This window comes from Nomascus leucogenys, chromosome 13 (assembly GCF_006542625.1).
Source record: "Nomascus leucogenys isolate Asia chromosome 13, Asia_NLE_v1, whole genome shotgun sequence".
In the NCBI taxonomy this organism is placed as follows: Eukaryota; Metazoa; Chordata; class Mammalia; order Primates; family Hylobatidae; genus Nomascus; species Nomascus leucogenys.
The window spans coordinates 50,996,428-51,017,793 of NC_044393.1; the positions used below are offsets into that span (position 1 = coordinate 50,996,428).

The 21,366-nt window shown below is 37.0% G+C and overlaps 1 protein-coding gene across 8 annotated transcripts in view; it reads right to left on the reverse strand.

Annotated features, from left to right (window-relative positions):
- Positions 1 to 21,366, reverse strand: part of PHTF2 (putative homeodomain transcription factor 2) — a 153,023-nt gene that overhangs the window by 12,918 nt on the left and 118,739 nt on the right. For 3 of the 8 annotated variants that reach the window (XM_003268194.2, XM_030825901.1, XM_030825902.1), the window contains 5 exons: positions 15,378 to 15,596; positions 6,880 to 7,008; positions 4,485 to 4,757; positions 4,127 to 4,258; positions 1,998 to 2,084 (listed from right to left, as the gene is read on the reverse strand). In XM_003268194.2, the coding sequence (XP_003268242.1) occupies positions 1,998 to 2,084; positions 4,127 to 4,258; positions 4,485 to 4,757; positions 6,880 to 7,008; positions 15,378 to 15,596 (840 nt within the window). Of the gene's footprint in view, positions 1 to 1,997; positions 2,085 to 4,126; positions 4,259 to 4,318; positions 4,758 to 6,879; positions 7,009 to 15,377; positions 15,597 to 21,366 lie in introns of those variants that run through there. The other 5 variants (XM_030825903.1, XM_030825904.1, XM_030825905.1 and 2 more) reach the window with 4 other exon arrangements.

Here is a 21,366-nt window from a genome sequence, read left to right on the forward strand (position 1 = left end):
ACTTATCTGTTCTTTTTTCACAGTGTTATCTATGTCTTTCATCACTGTAAATAAACTTAGTTTCCACCTGATCAAACTGAAATAGCTGGAGATCTAATCCTGCTATTGGTTTATCTGTTGACTCCTTCATGTTAGACTGTTTCTTCCTATGTTTTGATACCAGAAGGAGCTTTATCTGTGGTTCCTGTGAGGTCTAGGCTGAAGTCGCATGCCCCCAAACAGCCTTGGTTTTGCTTCTGTCAGGTATCCAGGGGCCTAGGACCACTTTTTATATTAACTTTTTGACATGAGGGTTACAGGACAAGATGTATAATGTCAATCTGAACCCTAAACCTGTAGTAAGGGCAGAGTTATAATTATATATTCTTAGAAGAGACTTTTCCCCCGTCCTTGTCATCCAGAGTCAGATAAGCTTCCTTCTTGTCTTCCAGTGCTGGTGAGCAGACTGTTTTTCTTATCCAACTTTTTACTGAGGCTGTAGGTCTTTGAGGGTTTGACTTCATGGTATGAGTAGGGAGGTATACAGGTCAAGGCCTCATCTCCTGTCCTACGTGGGCATAAAATTTCAAGTCTCTGGGATACAATACTAATACTGGCAATGTACCTCACTCTTATTCTCATGCTGCCATAGCATTAATGCTTATTCTTAAATACTCTGGTTTTCAGTTTTGTCTTCATTTTTGGCTCTTTATTATCTTACGAACTCAGATATGTACACAATATGTACATTCAAAAGCTGAGGGTTCCCCCCAGCATTGTTTGATGTTTTTTTTTTTTATTTGTTTGTTTTTGGAGACAGAGTCTTGCTGTATCCCCCAGGCTGGAGTGCAGTGATGCAATCTCGGCTTTCTGGGTTCAAGCAATTCTCATGCCTCAGCCTCCTGAATAGCTGGGATTACAGGCGCCTACCACCATGCCCAGCTAATTTTTGTATTTTTAATAGAGACGAGGTTTCACCATGTTGGTCGGGCTGGTCTCGAACTCCTGACCTCAGGTGATCCGCACTCCTTGGCCTCCCAAAGTGCTGGGATTACAGGTGTGAGCCACTGTGCCCGGCCTGTTTGATGTTTTAAAGTAGAAGAATTTTCAGATAATCCAGTACGTCATACTACTTGGAATGGAAGTTTGCATATATTTTATTATTTTTGTTTTTAAAATTTTAATACTCTTAAACTTATTTTTTAATATTACACGGCCCATGACACAACCCTCAGGAGACCCTGAGAACATGTTCCCCTGCATTATAGCAGTGCATATCCTGAGATACTTTGGACTCCCTAACTAATCTGCGTCACTAAAAATTCTTTTTCAGAGTATGCAGCAGTTAAGTCACAGTAACAATTCAGATATAAAAAATAAAAGAATAGGCCGGGCGCTGTGGCTCACACCTGTAATCCCAGCACTTTGGGAGGCTGAGGCGGGCAGATCATGAGGTCAGGAGATCGAGACCATCCTGGCTAACATGGTAAAACCCCGTCTCTACTAAAAAAATACAAAAAATAAATTAGCCGGGCGTGATGGTGGGCACCTGTAGTCCCAGCTACTCGGGAGGCTGAGGCAGGAGAATGGCGTGAACCCGGGAGGCGGAGGTTGCAGTGAGCCAAGATCATGCCACTGCACTCCAGCCTGGGCGACAGGGCGAGACTCCATCTCAAAAAAAAAAAAAGAAATAAATAAAAGAATCATAAACATGAATAAATTGGACATTCATGGGACAATTTCATAACTCATGTTTCTTTTGGGAAGTAAAGATAATGAGAAGGATTCTAGGCAAAAATTAATCTGTGTTCATTCAACAGACATTTGAGCATACATGCTCACTGTTCATGGCACAGAGATAAGATGCACTTATTTATTCTACCAAAAAAACTGCAAAAAGATAACCTCAAAACTTACTTTCTAACTAGGCTTACGTATATTATTATTTGATTATTTATTAATCTGAAAGTTAGTATTTATATATCTGGTTAATTTCTACATGGAGCGAGTTAACTCACCTGGGCACAACAGATAAATACAACTGAGATAGTCAATAAGAAAGCAGATGAAACTATTACATCAACTGATCGCTGAGGACCTCGACGCTGCAGGGTGTGGGTGGAAGGGAGAAAAGGAAACATTTTAAAATATATTTACTAATTAGCAGATAATTTCCATGGTTTCAATAAAGGTGTTGACTCATCACCATGAGTTGATCATAGCCCACAATGTTGAATATACCTAATTTGTTAGGCAAATTTTAATGATAGTGTTATGATTTCCTGAGGATTTGCAACAGAGTTAAAAGGGTATCTATATCTATATAGCATAAAATTATTGGTATAACTTTCAAATACTTCATTTTGTCAAACACAAGTCATTTATTCAACAAATATTTCTTAAGCACCTGCTTAGCACTAGATACTGTGCTGGGTGCTACAAATACAACAGAGAACAACACATGGTCCCTCTACCTTCACAGAAACTAGGAGGGAAGTGAGACATCAAGTTCATAATCACAGATATATGTGATAAATTGTGATGAGTGCTAAAAGGGAAAGACATAGGATGCTTTGAGATACTTGGCAGGGAGACTTCATTTAGATTTGAGGGTTAGGAGTGTGGGCCTGGGAAGATCTCCCTACTGAAGTGATATTTACACCAAACTAAGGGGGAGGCGCAGGGGCATGATGGCACACAGCAGCATTCTAGGTAGAAGGAAGGGCATGTGCAAGAACATAAAGCAGGACAGATCACAGCTCATGTAAAGAACCGAAGCAGTCTAAAATGGCTGGAATGTAGTGGACTAGGGAGAGTGTTTCAAAATGAAACAAAAGACAGGTGAATAAGGGAGAACTTAGATCATAAAGGGCATTATAAACCTTGTTAAGATTTTGTGCTTTATCTTAAGAGAAATGGAGAACTTCCAAAAAGTTTTAAGAATATAGGGCCAAATATATATTTTTAAAAGATCACTGGTGGCAGACTGAAGAAAGGAATGAAAGGAAGAAATGTGAATGCTGGAATGCCAGGCAAGAGGTAACTGAAGTAGCACGAGGCAGAAGATGATTGATGGTTTCAATGAGGGTGGCAGAAATGGAACAAAGAGAAGCAAATGGATTCAAGATATATTTTGGGAGCAGAAAAGATAGGAATTGGTGATAAATTGAATACTAGAGATTAAATAAGGATAATTCCTAGGTCTGGGCTTACATGTTTCCCTCACTGAAGTATAAGCTTAGGTATGAGGGTAGGGGCTTTCATCTCATCAACAATGAATGGCACATGGTTAACATAAAAAAGTGTTTACTGAATAAAATAATCAATGTACAAAAGAATGTAACACCTGCTTAGGGTTGACAATGCAGGAAATTTTGGACGAATTCAAGCGATCAGATTCATCCCTCCATACAACAGATATGTCATAGGAAAAAAATATCCATGCTAATTTGCAGCAGTGACACTAAGTGAGCTAAATTTAACAAGTTAAATTAATAAACAGAACAATGAATTTTTAAAATATGAGTAGATAAATAGGGCAAACTTTTTTTTTTTTTACTTCTTTCATTATTATTTCAAAATATAAAGCATTAAAGATCTAGATATGTCAGAGGATGATTGGTCTTCAGGTCAACTTTACTATGATATAGACAGTGCTGTGAATAAATATCATTGGAACTTGCATGATTACTCCACATATAATGACATACTACTGCTACTTAATGCAGTAACAAGAAGTAATCCTCAGAAAAAAGGCATTTTCCTAAAACCAATTTAGATGTTTCCTTCTTCCCTCCAGAGTTTTTATATCATACTTCCATAATTAGGAAAATTACTTAAAAGATTAAAGGAAAATAATGACATGAAAAGAATGACACTGAATTGCAAACTAATATTTTAAAATGGTAATAGGTCACTCCTGTGAGGAAACTCATTGGTTATTTTTTTTTTTAATTCTTTTTTAAGTAGTGGGCTCCCTCTGCTGGCTTGTGACAACCAGGCTAGTAGAAACAAAATCCCTAATCCAGCTTTTGAATGAGTAAAAGCTGGTTACTACACATCTAGAGACAAATATATATTGATAAAGAAACTGGAACTATCAGAAAGGGCCAGCATGTTAAAGCTACTTTTATCACTCCCATTCTACCTTAAGATAGGAACGGAGAGATAGCCACATTTTTATATTCTGTACTTTCTTCAACCGGAAATGAGGAACCTCAGATTTTCGAGCCCTCCTTGCAGATGTTAAATGTCCAAAGAGTTTTGCAAAAAGTAATCGCTAAAAAAGATTAAGATGAGGATTAATTTTCAAGTAGATTACCACATAAAAACAAAAATCAACAAAATATGAATTGTTAAGATTTTATTTGGTTAGGTACTCTAAAAGCAAAATAAAAAATAATTAGGTAAAAATGATATAATGAAATAATAAAGTACTTCAGGAATACTTTTAATATTATGAAAACGATAAAATATTCTTATTCAGAAGTCTACATTATACTCACCTGTTTATAAGTTCTTTCTGCTACACAGAGCAAAAAAAAGAAAATCCACACAAGAGACACGCGAACCACAAAACTTATTATAACCATAGAAAGAACTATGACATCTTCATTAGAACCAAATGCAATCACATAAAGTTCTGAAGCAGAATGTGCTGTGAGTTGTTCCAAGTCTGTAGCTTGAGAGAGTCGGAAAACAAATGGAGTTAAACCCAGTATGAGAGAGATTGCATTTCCAAAAATCTGGTATCCTATTCCTGGTATATGGCTGTTCACCTTAAGGGAGCCAAGGGAAGAGAGAGAAAAGAAAAATAAAATTATACTATAAATGTTATCTACAGTAGAATTATTCATAGCAATATGAAATCATTTGTTAAAATGTACTCATTCTGAGTAATTTGAATCCCATTCAAGTTTGAGAGCCTACTACACATAAAATGTCATTAATTCTTCAGATCTTAAAAACAATTCATTATCAGATCTCTAATTCACTAAGTAGATGGCAAAAGGACTGTCATCCAGATCTTGAAAACAATTTATGTATATCATTATTTCCAGTTAGAAATATTCACAAATACTACAATATTAAAGAGAATGAGATCTCATATCCACTGAAATTCAGTTCATTAAAGAAAAAACTCAGCATTACACTTATTTCATACATTTGTACCTTGGGGTTTTCTTTTTTTTTTTTTTTTTGAGACAGGGTCTCACTCTATTGCCCAGGCTGGAGTGCAGTGGCGCGATCATGGGCTCAAGTGATCCCTCCCAACTCAGCATAGTCCTAGTAGCTGGGACTACAGGTATACACCACCGCCCCCAGCTAATTTTTTGGGTTTTGTAGAGATGTAGAGACAGGGTTTCACTATGTTGCTCAGGCCGGTCTTTTAACTCCTGGGCGCAAGCGATCATCCCTCCTCTAGCTCCCAAAGTGCTGAGATTACAGGCATAAGCCAACATGCCCAGCCACTTATGTTTCTCTTTGAATAGTCCAATATATAAATGTCTCCTTAAACTCTAAAAGCATTTTAGAAGAGAAATGATAGAAGGAAGAATAAATTAAACAGAAAGGGAAAAAGTTGAGGGAATTATTTTTAAAAAGGAAATTAGATAATGGAACAATATAAAAGCTTCCAATATGCTAGACTGGCAGAACTAAAAGAGATCTAAACTATCATGTAGCCAACTTTTTATATTATAGATTAGATAAATGAGACTATTGTAAGTTAAGTGATCTGCCAATTCACGGGTAATTAAGTTACAGAGCACAAACTAGATCCAAGATTCCAGAGACTTCCCAGTCAACTGCTTTTGATTACTCACACTGAGATACGTAATAGGGAGTATTATCAATTTCTAGACCCAGTTATTTTAATTCCTGTCTTACATAAAGTGTGGACAAGATTTCAAGCATAATAATGCACCAAATAAATTTAGAAATTGCAAGTTAAACACAAGTCCAGAGAAATCAACACATTTTATTTTTATTTATTTATTTTTTTTTGAGACGGAGTCTCGCTCTGTCACCCAGGCTGGAGTGCAGTGGTGTGATCTTGGCTCACTGCAAGCTCTGCCTCCCGGGTTCACGCCATTCTCCTGCCTCAGCCTCCCAAGTAGCTGGGACTACAGGCACCCGCCACCATGCCCAGCTAATTTTTTGTATTTTTAGTAGAGACGGGGTTTCACCATGTTAGCCAGGATGGTCTCGATCTCCTGACCTCGTGATCCGCCCACCTCGGCCTCCCAAAGTGCTGGGATTACAGGCGTGAGCCACCGCGCCCAGCCAATCAACACATTTTAAAAATCAGTAATTACCTGAAAAAAGAAATAATAGAAAATAAAATTTAAATCCACAGTATTTGAATTAGACTTCTTTGAACTACTCAAGACTTTTACCACCATCTGCATTACTTCTATATATTTAAGTAGGCAAGCAAGTATGAATGCAAATTTACTAGTTTGATTTTTTCATGTTTTAAGTCCTATTAAACAAATGAACCGGTAAGAACGATACAGAAAAATAAGTCTTTTTAATTATTTTTTTATTTTTAAAGCTTTTTTAACAACAATCTCTAGTCCAAAGAAAAGTCTTTATTAACACCTGTATATATCTACAAGCTCCTGAATTTCAAAAGAAAGAATAACATAAAAGAAAAAAATTAAAGATCATATCATCTATTCTTGGTCAGATAAGTGAAAACACTAGAAGATGAGAGTGGTCTGGTGACAAATCACTGTTTAAATTACAGACAGAAACAAATACACACATATAATTTTTTTTTCAGGGTGAAGAAATGAGGTCAGAAGGTTACTAATATAACATTCCAGTAATTATCTTATATATAGGTAATCACTAAGTCTTACTCTTGAACTACAAGAATAAAATTTAAAAACTCACTCTGTTCATTATCATTCCACTGATTTCAAGTACAGACATGTCTGCTTTCTTACAATCATTACCTTCCCATACTATAGCACTTATTTTTTCTAATCCTGGGTGGGAACTATGGAGCCAGGGCAAATGACTCTATAAAAAAAAAAAAAAAAATTAGTAAATATATTGATCACATTTAATAAATAAAATGTGTGTAGATACAGTTGTATATATATCTCTATATACACATACAATTTTAATGACACTAAAAATGAAAATTGGTGAATACATTTATCATGTTTTATAAATGGAATATATAGATCTGTACGCAGCTAATATATTTATACACACAACTCTAAGACACTAAAATTCTATCTTAAAATTAGTTAGCATATACACTGAACAGATATCATAAGAAGTTACATGGTTATGAAACTGTACAAGTTGAGAACTTTCTGTAACAAGTATTAGTCAACCTATGTTCAAAAATATACTAAAACATGTCAGCAAAAGTACTTAGTTGTCAATCAGTCTACACAGCTGCAATATACTAATACTAAAAGACAAATGGATATCAACTTGTTCATAGTAATCATTGTCCAACTTATGATCATTCATTAAAAAAGAATATGACAGCTGAGATTTGAATCTCTTTGAAAGACTATATAGTGCTACAGTCTTATCCCAAAAAAGACTCTTCCTTACGGACTTAACGTTTAATATCTGATTTAGTTACTTTTCTGATATTTTAATCCAGCATTTCTCCAAAGGACCCATTTAACTTTTTTTTTTTTCCAGATAGAGCAAATATTATAAAACTGAAGCACTCAGCCTCCTGAGTAGCTCGGACTACAGGCGTGTGCCACCACACCTGGCTAATTCTTTTATTTTTAGTAGAGACGGGGTTTCACCATGTTGGCCAGGCTGGTCTCTAACTCCTGACCTCAGGTGATCCACCAGCCTCTACCTCCCAAAGTGCTGGGATTACAGGTGTGAACCACTGAGCCCAGCCCCCAAAACACAACAGTTGAGTTAATGATGGCAACAAAATTAATGAAACACTAAACCTTTATATAATCAGACTTCAAGAGGAGAAGTAACACTAAAAGATTAAACCTAGATAGAGATCAGTTTGCTTGTTTATATTGCAGTATTTCTAGCATATTTTTAAGGACTCATATACTTCCCACATTTTGTTTTTTGAGACAGAGTCTTGCTCTGTTACTCAGGCTGGAGTGCAATGGTGCGATCTCAGCTCACTGCAACCTCCGCCTCCCAGGTTCAAGTGATTCTCCTGCCTCAGCCTCCCAAGTAGCTGGGACTATAGGCGCCCACCACCATGCCCAGCTAATTTTTTAATTTTTATAGAGATGGGGTTTCACCATGTTGACCAGGTTGGTCCTGAACTCCTGACCTTGTGATCTGCCCACCTAAGCCTCCCAAAGTGCTGGGATTACAGGCGTGAGCCACGGTGTCTGGCCACTTCCCACATTTTCTAAAAACGATAGTTTTGGAATTCGTAGCAACCTCAAATTTTATAAAATATTTCATTAAATATAACTTCTAACAATGAACAGAAGAATCTACTCTAGGTACATTTATTCTTTAGAGGACAAAAATGTGATTTAAAATATGGTAAAAAAAATGTTTCTTAAACTTTTAACATTTTCCTCTAGGGGGAGTAAAGTTGCATTGATTAATTTCAACTAAAGTTGAATAATAATAATTCAATAATGTAAAAAAACAGAGGTGAAAAATTTTTATCTTTTCCAGAGATAAAGGATTTTAATATACTTTAACTTTCATGGTATACATTTCACTACTTGAGGTCCTGAAGAGTGCTAAGATACTAGTTATTAACTACCAACTTAATTTCTCAAATGTTATTTCCTCATTTATCTCCAAACAAAATATTCTGTTTTGGGAAATAAATAATCTGTACCAAAATATGTATCAAACTTTCACTTGAAATTTTATAATGGTTAAGCGTAACAAAACCAAAAAGCCAGAAACAGGAAGTGCAAGAAGCTAAAAGGGATGAAGTTTAAACTTGAGAGCCAACAGATTTCAACCACTGATTTATAGACATTTTTAAACTCTCAGTCTGGAATAGTGAATTAAGGTCTTCCTAATTACATGAAGAAAGGAATATTAATACCAAGAAAGCCCATCTAGAGACAGAAATAGGAAATCAGGACATTCTCATCGTCCTCCCAAAGCACTCCTTTTACATCTAGCTACCTTGCCAATTACTCTATCCAGCATCTGATATTATATTATTTCTAGAAAGCCAAAAGGCAAAAGAGAAGACAGCAATTAGAAACTGGTGAATTTTAAGAGTTAATTACGCCGGGCGCGGTGGCTCACGCCTGTAATCCCAGCACTTTGGGAGGCCGAGGTGGGCGGATCACGAGGTCAGGAGATCATAGCCATCCTGGCTAACACGGTGAAACCCCGTCTCCACTAAAAATACAAAAAGAAATTAGCCAGGCGTGGTGGCGGGCGCCTGTAGTCCCAGGTACTGGGGAGGCTGAGGCAAGAGAATGGCGTGAATCCGGGAGACGGAGCTTGCAGTGAGCCGAGATCACGCCACTGCACTCCAGCCTGGGCGACAGAGTGAGACTCCGTCTAAAAAAAAATATAAAGAGTTAATTACATGTTCAATGTTGTGTGTAGAAACTTGAAAAAATAAATAAAAAACACTGCTATATTTCTCTGTGTGTGTGTGTGTGTGTGTGTGTGTGTGTGTGAAATGTACATTGAAAAACAGTCTTGTTGAATCATGTCTGCAGTGTGGAGAATAGCATCACATGAAATATTTTTTTAAAAAGTTCAGGGAAAACATCAGAGCAAATAATTTCATTTTATAATTTTATCACATAAGTTACTCTAAATACATTTTCTTTTTTCTTTTTTTTTTTTTTTTTTTTGAGGCTGTTGGGCTCTACTGCCCAGGCTGGAGTGCAGTTCTTGGCTAACTGAAATCTTCACCTCCCGGGTTCAAGCAATGCTCATGCCTCAGCCTCCTGAGCAGCTGGGATTACAGGTGCCCACCACCATGCCCAACTAATTTTTGTATTTTTAATAGAGATGGAGTTTCACCATGTTGCCAGGCTGGACTCGAACTCCTGACCTCAAGTAATCCACCCGCCTTGGCCTCCCAAGCTGGGATTACAGGCGTGAGCCACCGTGCCCGGCCGCTATATATGTTTTCAAACTAAAATTTAGAACTTAAAAAGTTTTTTTTTTCCTTTGGAGACAGCATCACAGATCCAAAAATTTAGAACTTCTAAAATGATTATACTTTATCCTCATTTAAAATCTCAACTGCTTTGCTCCTTGTTCATTCAAAACTACCTGAACACCTTAATGCTTAAATGGTGGCATGTTTTATTTCAAATAAATTCACCATGACAACCACATACTCGTGTTTCCAACTGTGGGAATGCAGCCATTTAAAGCTTTACACTTACTAAAAACTGAATTTCAGCTGAATATAGCTTTATATTTTAGTATATATTCAGCTATAGAGGAGGACTAGAGGAGAAAAATTTTCTCCTGTGGAAATGTTTCAATTACTATTTACAAACAAAATAAAACAATGAAACAAAGATACACATTTGGGAATAATCTGATTAGAACATACTAATTCAAATGCTCAGTGTTTTTTCATGAGAAGGGATTTTTCCATCTGTATAGTAGGCAGAAAAAGGTCTTCCAAACCTAACAGACTGGTTAAATAAGAAAAAAACTAGTAGCTTTTTAGTAAAAGGGAGCTAATTTCCACTACTTAGCTACTAGTAAAACTAAAAGCATGAGCTTATTTTTTGAAATCTGAGAATTAAAAATCTGTGTAAGATCAAGTCTTTAATCTAAAAGCAAAACCAATATAAGCCTAGGATACCATAGTTAGATATACAGAGTAGAGCATTAACAAATTTTATCTTACCAAAAAGGTAGCTGACTGATGTGACAGACTTAGGGGCAATTTACTCTGCGCAGACATTATAAAACAATTTTTTAAATCATTTAAGAAAGGCCTAATTGGCATGTTTTCAAAAAATTTAATTTTGTGTCAGGCATTCAATATTTATTAAATACCTACTGTGTACCTCACGCTGTGTGATACAACACTGAGCAAAAAAAAAAAAAAACACATGGTCCCAGCTTTTATGCTGCTTATAGTTATCTCTGGGAAAATAGCTCACAGGCATTTCCCTCAATCTTAACTCCAGTTGTTAGTCTCAGTGACTTAAATGAATATGCAGATGACTCACTCAACACCCTATGCTTTCATGGATTGTTCAGTTTTTTCATTTCTTCAATCCCAAGGACGCTAAACTACTCCCACAGCCACACCCTAGACCTTGTCACCATACGGAACTGCTCTACTTCTGAAAGGAAGCTACTACAACTTCCCATCTTACCTGGTCTCTCAAAACTTCAATTCTGAAACACTTGTTCCCTTGAACACATCTATCCTTAAATTTATCAGTCCCTTCCTGATTTCATTTCCTTCTCAATCTAACAATTTAATGACTAGACTGCCACCAGACCCACCATTTCAATCATCCCCTCTCCTGTCCCTTGAAGAGCAACTATTTATTTATCTATTTTATTATTATTATTATTTTGAGATGGAGTCTCGCTCTGTTGCCCAGGCTGGAGTGCAGTGGCGCGATCTCGGCTCACTGCAAGCTCTGCCTCCGGGTTCACGCCATTCTCCTGCCTCAGCCTCCCGAGTAGCTGGGACTACAGGTGCCCGCCACCATGCCCGGCTAATTTTTTGTATTTTTAGTAGAGATGGGGTTTCACCATGTTAGCCAGGATGATCTCGATCTCCTAACCTTGTGATCCACCCGCCTCGGCCTCCCAAAGTGCTGGGATTACAGGCGTGGCAACTATTTATTGAGCACTTACTCTGTGTGACTTTGGGCACATTACTCAACTCTGAGCAATATAAAATGAAAATAAACTACATTACCACAGGTTGTAAAGGTTAAATACATGAGATAATGCAACTAGATTACTTTGCACAGTGTGTGGCATAAGTAAATGCTTATTAAATGTCAGATATAGTAACAACTACATTCCAGAAAACATCACATAGCTGTGTAGAATAGGCAATTACAAATTCATGGTTTCAGATTCCAGCTGGACCCTCAACAATGTGGCAAGGCAGTATGATTGTTTTGATGTGTTCATTGGCTTGAACACACACACACACACACACACTCTCTCTCTCTCTCTCTCTCTCTTCCTCTTTCTCTCTCTCCCTTTCTCTGTCCCCTTTCTCCATTCTCCACAAATGGTAACTTAAAGCCTTCACCACCATCCGAAAGCCTCCTCTTGTATCATCTCCCTTACCGCCAGTAGATCCCTTGGACTCTTGCACTTCACAGAAAAGAGATCATCAGGCAATAACTCTCTTACCATCTTGCTTGCTGCATGCACTCATCCTTATCCTCCTATCTCAGCTGAGGATGTTTTCCTCTTCCTGTCAAATGCTAAGCTTCCTGATTATGATTCCCCTCCAGAATCCTAAGAAATGTCATTCCACCAGTCAACATTTTCTCCCGTATCTCTTTGATTCTTCCCTACTGGTTTTCTCCTGTATATATCAATGTTTTCAAATATCTCATATATTAGGGAGTAAACACCAAAACACTCCAGCTCAATTTCCCTATCTAATTACTTTGTTTTTTCTAAACATTCATAGCCATCCTTTTTATTTTTTATTTTATTTTTGAGACACAGTCTTGCTCTGTTGCTCAGGCTGGAGTGCAATGGCACCATCTCAGCTCACTGCTAAGCCCTGCCTCCCAGGTTCAAGTGATTTTTATGCCTCAGCCTCCAGAGTAGCTGGGATTACAGGCGCCTGTCACCACACCTGGCTAATTTTTGTATTTTTAGTAGAGACAGGGTTATTTAAAGTAAAGGCAGCTTGCCTTTTTCATTCAAAATTATATTCAAAAACTTATTCATGTTGATATATGCAGCCGAGTTCATTCAATTTCACTGCTGTATATTGTTTTATCATAACATTATTAATTCCACTATTATTGGCTATTATATTTTCAACTTTCACTATCATGTACAATGCAATGATACTGTCTATCTTCCAAAGTTTCATTCTAAAGTGGAATGAAAGGGTCCTAGAATATATAGAACTTCAATTTTACTATATAATGACAAACTGCTCTTCAAAGTAGCTGTACAAACAAACATCAGTATTAAAGAGTTCTCTCTTCACATTCTTGCCAACATTGAAATTTATCAGGTTTTAAATGTTGACAATTTGATCAATATTAAATAGTATCTAACTGTTCTAATTTACATTTCCCTAACTAATAGCAAGGCTGACCATCTTCACTTATATTTTATTAGCCATCAGGGGAGTTGTCTGTTCACATCCTTTTTTATTTTTCTATTGAGTCATTTGTCTTTTACTTATTCATCTGTAGGAGTTCTTTATGTCCTGTATGCAGTAACACTGTGATAGTTAATGTATTGGAAATACCTTCTCCCAGCCTGTGCCTCACCTTTTAACACGCCCAAAGTTTTAAATCTTAAGATACTCAAATTTATCTCTGCATTGTTGTTTGTGCTTTTTATATCTTGTTTTTAAAAATTCTTCTCTAACCTGAAATAACAAAGATTTTTCTCCTGTATTTTCTTCTAAATGCTTTAAAGTTTTGCTTTTCACCTTTAGAAACTATTTGGAATAAATTTTCAAGTGTATAATCATTTGACTCACAACCATAGTCCGTTCTTTTTCTACTGATTTGTAATGCCACTTATTGTCACGTATTAGTGATCCATTATAAACAAATGTCTATTTCTGAGTTTTCTATTCTGTTCCATTGGTATATATGTTTATATGTCTATACTATACTAAGAGTATTAAATTGAAAGTAAATTTTTATATCCAGTAGGGAAAGATCCCTGTTGTTCTTCAAAATTGTTTTTGCTATTCTTGATATTTTGCTCTTTAATATGGACTTTAAATCAGTCTAACTCCAACCAAAACCAGACAGAGGTAAAGAGATCAGAGCTCCCTCATTTCCACCATGTAAGGATACAAGGATAAGATAGCTGTTGTAAACCAGGAAGAGAACCTTTACCAAGAACCAATCATGCTGGCACCCTGATCTTGGACTTCTAGGCCTCAGAACTATGAGAAATAAATGTTTGTTGCTTAAGCCACCCAGCCTCTGGTATTGCTATAGCAGAAGGTTCTTTGATGGCTATGCATCACCCTTTTATCAGATTGAAAGTTCTCTTTTTTTTCTCTAGTTTTCTGACTTTACTTGGTTTGACAGGATTAGATAAAGAGTTGGGTAAGAGAGATAAGGTGAAGAAGAGTGAGAATTTTAAATGACCACCAAGTTTCTGGACTAGTGAGTAGATGAATGGAGATGTCATTCACCAAAATTTTGAATGGAATAAGAAAAACAGATTTATGAGGGAGGACTGGCTAAATTTGACGTATTGGTGGGACATTCAAATAAAGATATCCTATAAAATTGTGCTGTCCAATATAGTACCCTCCTCACATGTGGCTATTCAGCATTTGAAATGTGGCTAGTCCAGCTGGGCAGGGTGGCTTACACCTGTAATCCCAGCACTTTGGGAGGCTGAGGTGGGAGAATCACTTGAGGTCAGGAGTTCAAGACCAGCCTGGCCAACATGGTGAAAGCCTGTCTCTACTAATAATATAAAAATTAGCCGGGTGTGGTGGCGGGTGCCTGTAATCCCTGCTACTCAGGAGGCTGAGGCAGGAGAATCGCTGGAACCTGGGAGGCGAAGGCTGCAGTGAGTCGAGATCGTGCCATTGTACTCCAGCCTGGGTGACAAGAGTGAGAGACTCCATCTCAAAAAAAAAAAAAAAGAAAGAAAGAAATGTGGCTAGTCCAAAATGAGATGTGCTCTATGTGTTTACACTGGATTTTGAAGATTTAGTAGTAAAAATGTAAAATATTTCATTAATTTTTTCATATTAGTTATATGTTAAAGTGATATTTTGAATGGGCTAAATAAAACATATTTGAATTTCCCCTTTAAAAAAAATTTAATGAGGCTACCAGAAAATTTAAAATTATATATCTGACTCTCATAATACTTCCATTGGAGAGCATTACTATGGGCACTTGGAGATACAAATTTGATATTCATGAGATGTAGATTTGTGAATATAATCTTATAGGTGGAGTTTAGACCAAGGTGTACATGCATCTGGCCACAAAGTATGGTGAGTAAGAAAGTACTAATGCACCTAACACACGATTTGACTTACAAAACTCCAGTTACCAATAACTTTTCAGGAACATACATAACCACAATATAAGTGCTGAGGGAGATTCTATGTTTTGATGAAGCCAGACCACAGTTCACATAAAAAGAAAAAAAATTATAGAAATATAAGCTTGAATGTTAGCTTTTTCTTCACCTCTGTAAAATCTGAACATAAATTAAAAGGAGCTTGACTGATAGCTCCACATAAGCCAAAACCATAAACCAACCTGATGAAAAGGGTCGTCTCTATATTCTTTTTTCACACATGGATTAATCTGAGGATTTTCCACATCTGTCTCACTGGTACAAGATGAATGGCATTCTGCACAATGTAACAAGTCTTCCCATAACACATCTTCTGTTTCAGATTCTGGCCTTGCACTCTCAGAATCCTGTCTGGAACTTGAACAGCGAGAGCTGCAACTAGTACCCGATTTAGGGGCATCCTGAAATCAAGATATTCTTTGACATTAATACAATTTATGTACTCTTTCCACTCAGAGGATACTATCAGAACCCATATATTGATACTTTTTGCTAAAACAACAAATATACCCTCAAAAGATAGTGAGACAGCAAAACATTACAAAATATATTAGTTTTTGTTCAGTAAAAAAATACCCTCACATCAAAATTTATTTGATTTCATATTTCAGCTCAGATATTACTTTGCATACAAGGGTTGTATCTATTTTCTCTTAAATTTTATATGAAGTTCACAACTCAGGTAGGCAGAGACAGTAGTCTAAGTTCATACAGTCTGCATGGTGAACATTAACTGACTTTAATTGATGTTATTAATGGCGATACCACTGGCCTTCCATATCTATGCATTCCACATCTGCAGATAGAAAATACAATATTCCTGAGATGCAGAACCCACAGTTTTGGAGAAATGGAGGGTGAGGGCTGACTTTATGTGTCATCAGGTTCCACAAGGCTGACTGTGAGACTTGAGAATCCTTGGATTTTGGTATTTATAGAAGGGCTGGATATCTACCAATCCCACGTGGATACCCAGGAATGACTGTATTTTCTTATTCTAGTCTTTTTTTTTTTTAATCAAGAGTGGATTTATCTACTGTTTTTGTTTCACAAATGGAAGTGAAATCAACATAAAATTGATATCTAAACCAAGAAGGTAATTGCCAACTCATGTTCTTGAGATAATCTGTGGTATAAAAGTAAAAAATTAAAACAAGTTAAATAATTTCTAATCAGTTTACTTTATTCTGGGAGTTTGCAATGTACAAAATAAACATGAGTAAAATTTTGATTTAAATTAATTTAAAAACTTTTACTGAATAAATCATGGTCATACCCATCCTTATGTCCACGTATCTTCAAATTTTTTTTTTTTTTGGCTGTCCTCTGTGACTAGATTTGTCATGTACCTTTAAAATGCATTTATCCTTTTGTCTTTCCTGTGCTATCGCCGACTTCAGACTTTACCATTTATACCTTCATTGCTATAAGCACCTCCTAATTGATCTTTGCCTAAAAGGCCTTCCTCTTCTTTCCAGATTAACCTTCCTAAAGCACAGCTGTTCTTTGACTCCTCTAGTCAAAATCTTTCCTTGGCTTCTCACTGCTCTCCTGGAGAAAGTTCCAATTCCTTCACCTAGCATGCTCATCTTCATATGTGCTACTTTTTGACCTTGTCTTCCACTACATACCACAACCTTTTACTCCAGTGACAGCAGGCTACTTCCGAGCCCCTAAGCATGGCTTGTTCTTTGCTTTGATTATGTTCCACCCTAGGCCTTAATTATGCTCCTACCTCTTACCATTAATCCTGCACTCCTTTAAAAAGCTGTTAAAAATTAAATGAGCATGGGAACTTTGAATACAAACCTGGCACAAAGCAGGGGCTCAACAAATGCTACCTTAAAGCCACCTACTTAGAGTGATCACTTTGTCCCTGAAGTGAGTTATTATTATTTTTTGAGACGGAGGCTCACTCTGTCGCCCAGGCTGGAGTGCAGTGGCACGTGATCTTCACTCACAACTTCCACCTCCCAGGTTCAAGTGATTCTCCTGCCTCAGCCTCCCGAGTAGCTGGGGTTACAGACATATGCCACTGCAACTGGCTAATTTTTATATTTTTAGTAGAGATGGAGTTTCACCATGTTGGCCAGGCTGGTCTTGAACTCCTGACCTCAGGTGATCTACATACCTTGGCCCCCGAAAGTACCGTGATTACAGGCATGAGCCACCAAGCCCGGCCTGAAGTGTTATTATTTATATTCAATTGACAATAAATTTTGCACTGCTTTCCACAATCTCTGTGTGTGTGTGTGTGTGTGTGTGTGTGTGTGTGTGTGTGTGTGTATATGTATTTTTTTTTTTTTTTTTGAGATGGCGTCTCACTCTGTCACCCAGGCTGGAGTGCAGCAACACTACTTCAGCTCACAGCAACCTCCACCTCCTGGGTTCAAGCAATTCTCCTGCCTCAGCCTCCTGAGTAGCTAGGACTACAGGAGCCCACCACCACACCAGGCTAATTTTTATATTTTCAGTAGAGATGGGGTTTTACCATGTTGGCCAGATTGGTCTAGAACTTGTGACCTCAAGTGATCAGCCCGCCTCAGCCTCCCAAAGTGCAGGGATTACAGGGGTGAGCCATGGCACTGGCCTCTTTTTTTTGAAGCAGGACTACATTCGTGTACCACCACGCCTGGCTAAATTTGTACTTTGTTTTTTTTGTTTTTGTTTTTTTTGAGAGATGGGGTTTCGCCATGTTGCACAGGCGGGTCTCTAACTTCTGAGCTCAAGGGATCCGCCCACCTCAGCCTCCCAAAGTGCTGGGATTACAGGTGTGAGCCACTGCATGTGCGGCCAACATTGTCTGTCTTAATTAAATATTCATGTGTTTAATATTCTCAAATAGATTGTAAATCTCAATATACTACAAGTCCACAAAAGACAGATTTTTTTTTTTTGGCCATCTCCTTACCACAGGTAACAAAATACCTTGAGTGAATGAGATACATTAATAATAATTAATCTACTGATATTAGAATGGGGACTGTGAATCTACAGTGTGTTAATAGAGTGTTTGTGGGAGGAGGGCTGTTTATTTAGAAAGAAGTAAAAAGAAAAACTTTTAAAAGAGAAGAAAATGATTAATAAGTAAAAACAAATACAGAAAGAAAAAGAGGACAAAAATCACTCTGCTTTGTTTTATAAACAGCACTCCAAAAATATTTCAGTTTCTCTCATGTCACCAGTTTTCATTAGCAAGGCACAGAACGCATTAAGCTTTTAATAATTGCTAATTTAAAATTTATGATAAAGTTAGTTTATTATATATAACGTCCAATGCAGACTTGCTCAGCAGGATTAAAGGCCTGATGACTTTAACGGAAACCAATTAATGATTTCAGGATTAAGAAAATATCTATAATTCTTTAGAAGTGTTTTTTGCCAAATGCAGATTAGTAAGTGGGTTTTTGTTTTTGTTTTTTTTCGAGATGGAGTCTCACTCTGTCGCCAGGCTGGAGTGCAGTGGCATGATCTCGGCTCACTGCAACCTCTGCTTCCTGGGTTCAAGTGATTCTCCTGCCACAGCCTCCCAAGTGTCTGGGACTACACGCACGTGCCACAACAGCCAGCTGATTTTTGTATTTTTCGTAGACATAGGGTTTCACCATGTTGGCCAGGATGGTCTTGATCTCTTGACCTTGTGATCCGCCCGCCCCAGCCTCCCAAAGTGCTGGGATTACAGGCTTTAGCACCGCACCTGGCCAAGTGTGTCATTTTATACATTTAAAACTCTGACTGCGAGTGGTGGCTCACGCCTATAATCCCAACACTTTGGGAGGTCCAGGTGGGTGGATCAAGACCAGCCTAGCCAACAGGGCGAAACCCCATCTCTAATAAAATACAAAAATTAGCTGAGGCAGGAGAATCACTTGAACCCGGGAGGCGGAGGTTGCAGTGAGCCGAGATGGCGCCACTGCACTCCAGCCTGGGCAAGGAGAGTGAAACTCTGTCTCAAAAAAAAAAAAAAAACCCTAAAAACTATTGCCTATAATTGAACAGTTCAAGTTAAAACCCATTTGTTTTGGTTTGTACTGCTCATCATGTCAAATCTTTAGACGCCCAAAACTGAACATATAATCAGATTTAGAGAACACATAGTATTTATTTGAAGGGAATACGGACTTATAAATGTTTTTTGGGGGGGTGGAAGGAAAATTGTTTTAAAAAAACTCAGAAGTTAAATAATTTTCCCAAGGTCATTTAAATAATCTAACTCCAAGCCCATGGTTTCTTCATTACGCTTCTCATCAAATGTCACCTTTCTGAGATGAAAAGCTAACTTACAATTGGGAGTAAAAATTGAACAATATTTGTAAAGTTGAACAAAGCAGGACAGAGTAGGTAACAGAAGAAACACTTAAAGGAAGCTGTCAGTTCCCTAGGACGCCTCCTGCATCCCAGATAACCAAGTAATTCCTCCCAACGGAACACGGGAAGAAGTCAACCAGATACAGTAGACAGTAGAAAAAGGCAAAAAAACGGGGATTAAATGAAAGTCTACACATTAAATGACAAGATTCCCATCTCATCCTCAGTTCCCTTGGTGCCAAACACCAGAGCAGCCTGTTTTATTATCTACTACCCCCATCCCACCAGAAGACTGGATGAGCCTTCCCTAAAAAATAGATGCCCCTAAAAAGTTTATCTATAGATATCGCCATCTGGGAGGCTTACAACAAATGGCTAGGTTCCTGACCCATTATCTTACAATAAAGCCCACCAATCCCATCCATGCACAAAATACTTCCCCAAAGAATTTTCTTTTTCATTTATCATTGGAATACTTTTATCAAGAAAAATTAAAGTTCAAACTATTCTCCCTTTGGCTCCCAAGTCTTTCTGAAAAGACCTTGGTAGTCTTTGATAGCTTCCTTGCCCTCTATCATATTATAAGAGGTTCCACAGTCATTTTGTATATTTCCTGCAACAAACGACAATCAGGAATCAGCCACTTATTCAAGAAGTTGTTTCATTTTTGTTTTTTTTTGGTTTTGGTTATTTAGTGATAAATGGCACAATCTAGGTACTAGAGATGCTTGCTCATTGTGTTTGGGTCGGTCCAAATGATTTTTTCATGCCTCACTCTTAAAGAAAAAACATTACTAGCAATTTGAAGAGAGTACAGTAATTTATAAAATAAATTTAAATTTATAAATAAAAATGCAAAAGAGCATTACAAATCTTCTGTTTCCATTTTATTTATTCAAAGGAGACTTTATTTTACTTTTTTTTAGAAAAGCCCTTTAAAGCTGGTTTAAGAGTAAAAATTTTTGAGAACTGAATGCAGCTTTTAAAATATCACCTAGTCTACATTCTTCACTTTATAGATGAAGAATTTTATAGCCATATTTTATGTTTATGTAATTTCTTATATCATTAAAAAAGATGTAAATCAATGCTTACTATCAGCCTTAGCTGGAAATCAAGATTTTAAACAACCTTTTAATTTAAAAGTTAATAGGTAGATTAATGTTCTGCCCTTCAAGAACCTCAATCGTTTAAAATACAGTTGCAAACCAACAAGAGCAAAGATCATGGAGTGAGAAAAATACTGCTACTGCCAAATAATTTATTCTGGGAGAGGGGTCAAACAGCCCTCCACCTCCCTTCCAGCACCAACTGACTTCTAACAGTACATAAGGTAAGACAAAATTTTACAAGCTTGGTTATCTGGTTTAGGAACAAAAGACACTACATCAAATGATGTGGGTGAAGAGGCAATGGAGCAGACACACTGGCATTAGTGTCTGTATGGCAACCACTGGGAAAAGAAACAAAACCACAATCACCAGAAAGATTAACCAGAGACACAACCACAAAGAAGAGTGTGCAAAGAATAGTAACTCTTCTAATCTTAATACTCTGAAGGCAATCATATTCCAGCACAGCATAACATGTGTTTTTTTACAAGTTTAACCCAAAACCATCAAGGAAAAAAATACTAAGACAGCTCAAAAAGAGTAGAAGGTAATGTTTATAAAAAAGTGATAAACAGTGTAATTTATTTGCCTTAAAGCCAAATGTTCTACCCTTAGATTAGAAACCGAAAATACAATTGAATGAAATTCTTTATTTAAATAATTTTAAGCTCAAGAGATATGATATAGTTGAAAAGGGTTTAGAGAAAATAAAGATTAATATGGAAAAACAGAAACAAAGAAAAAAGAACTG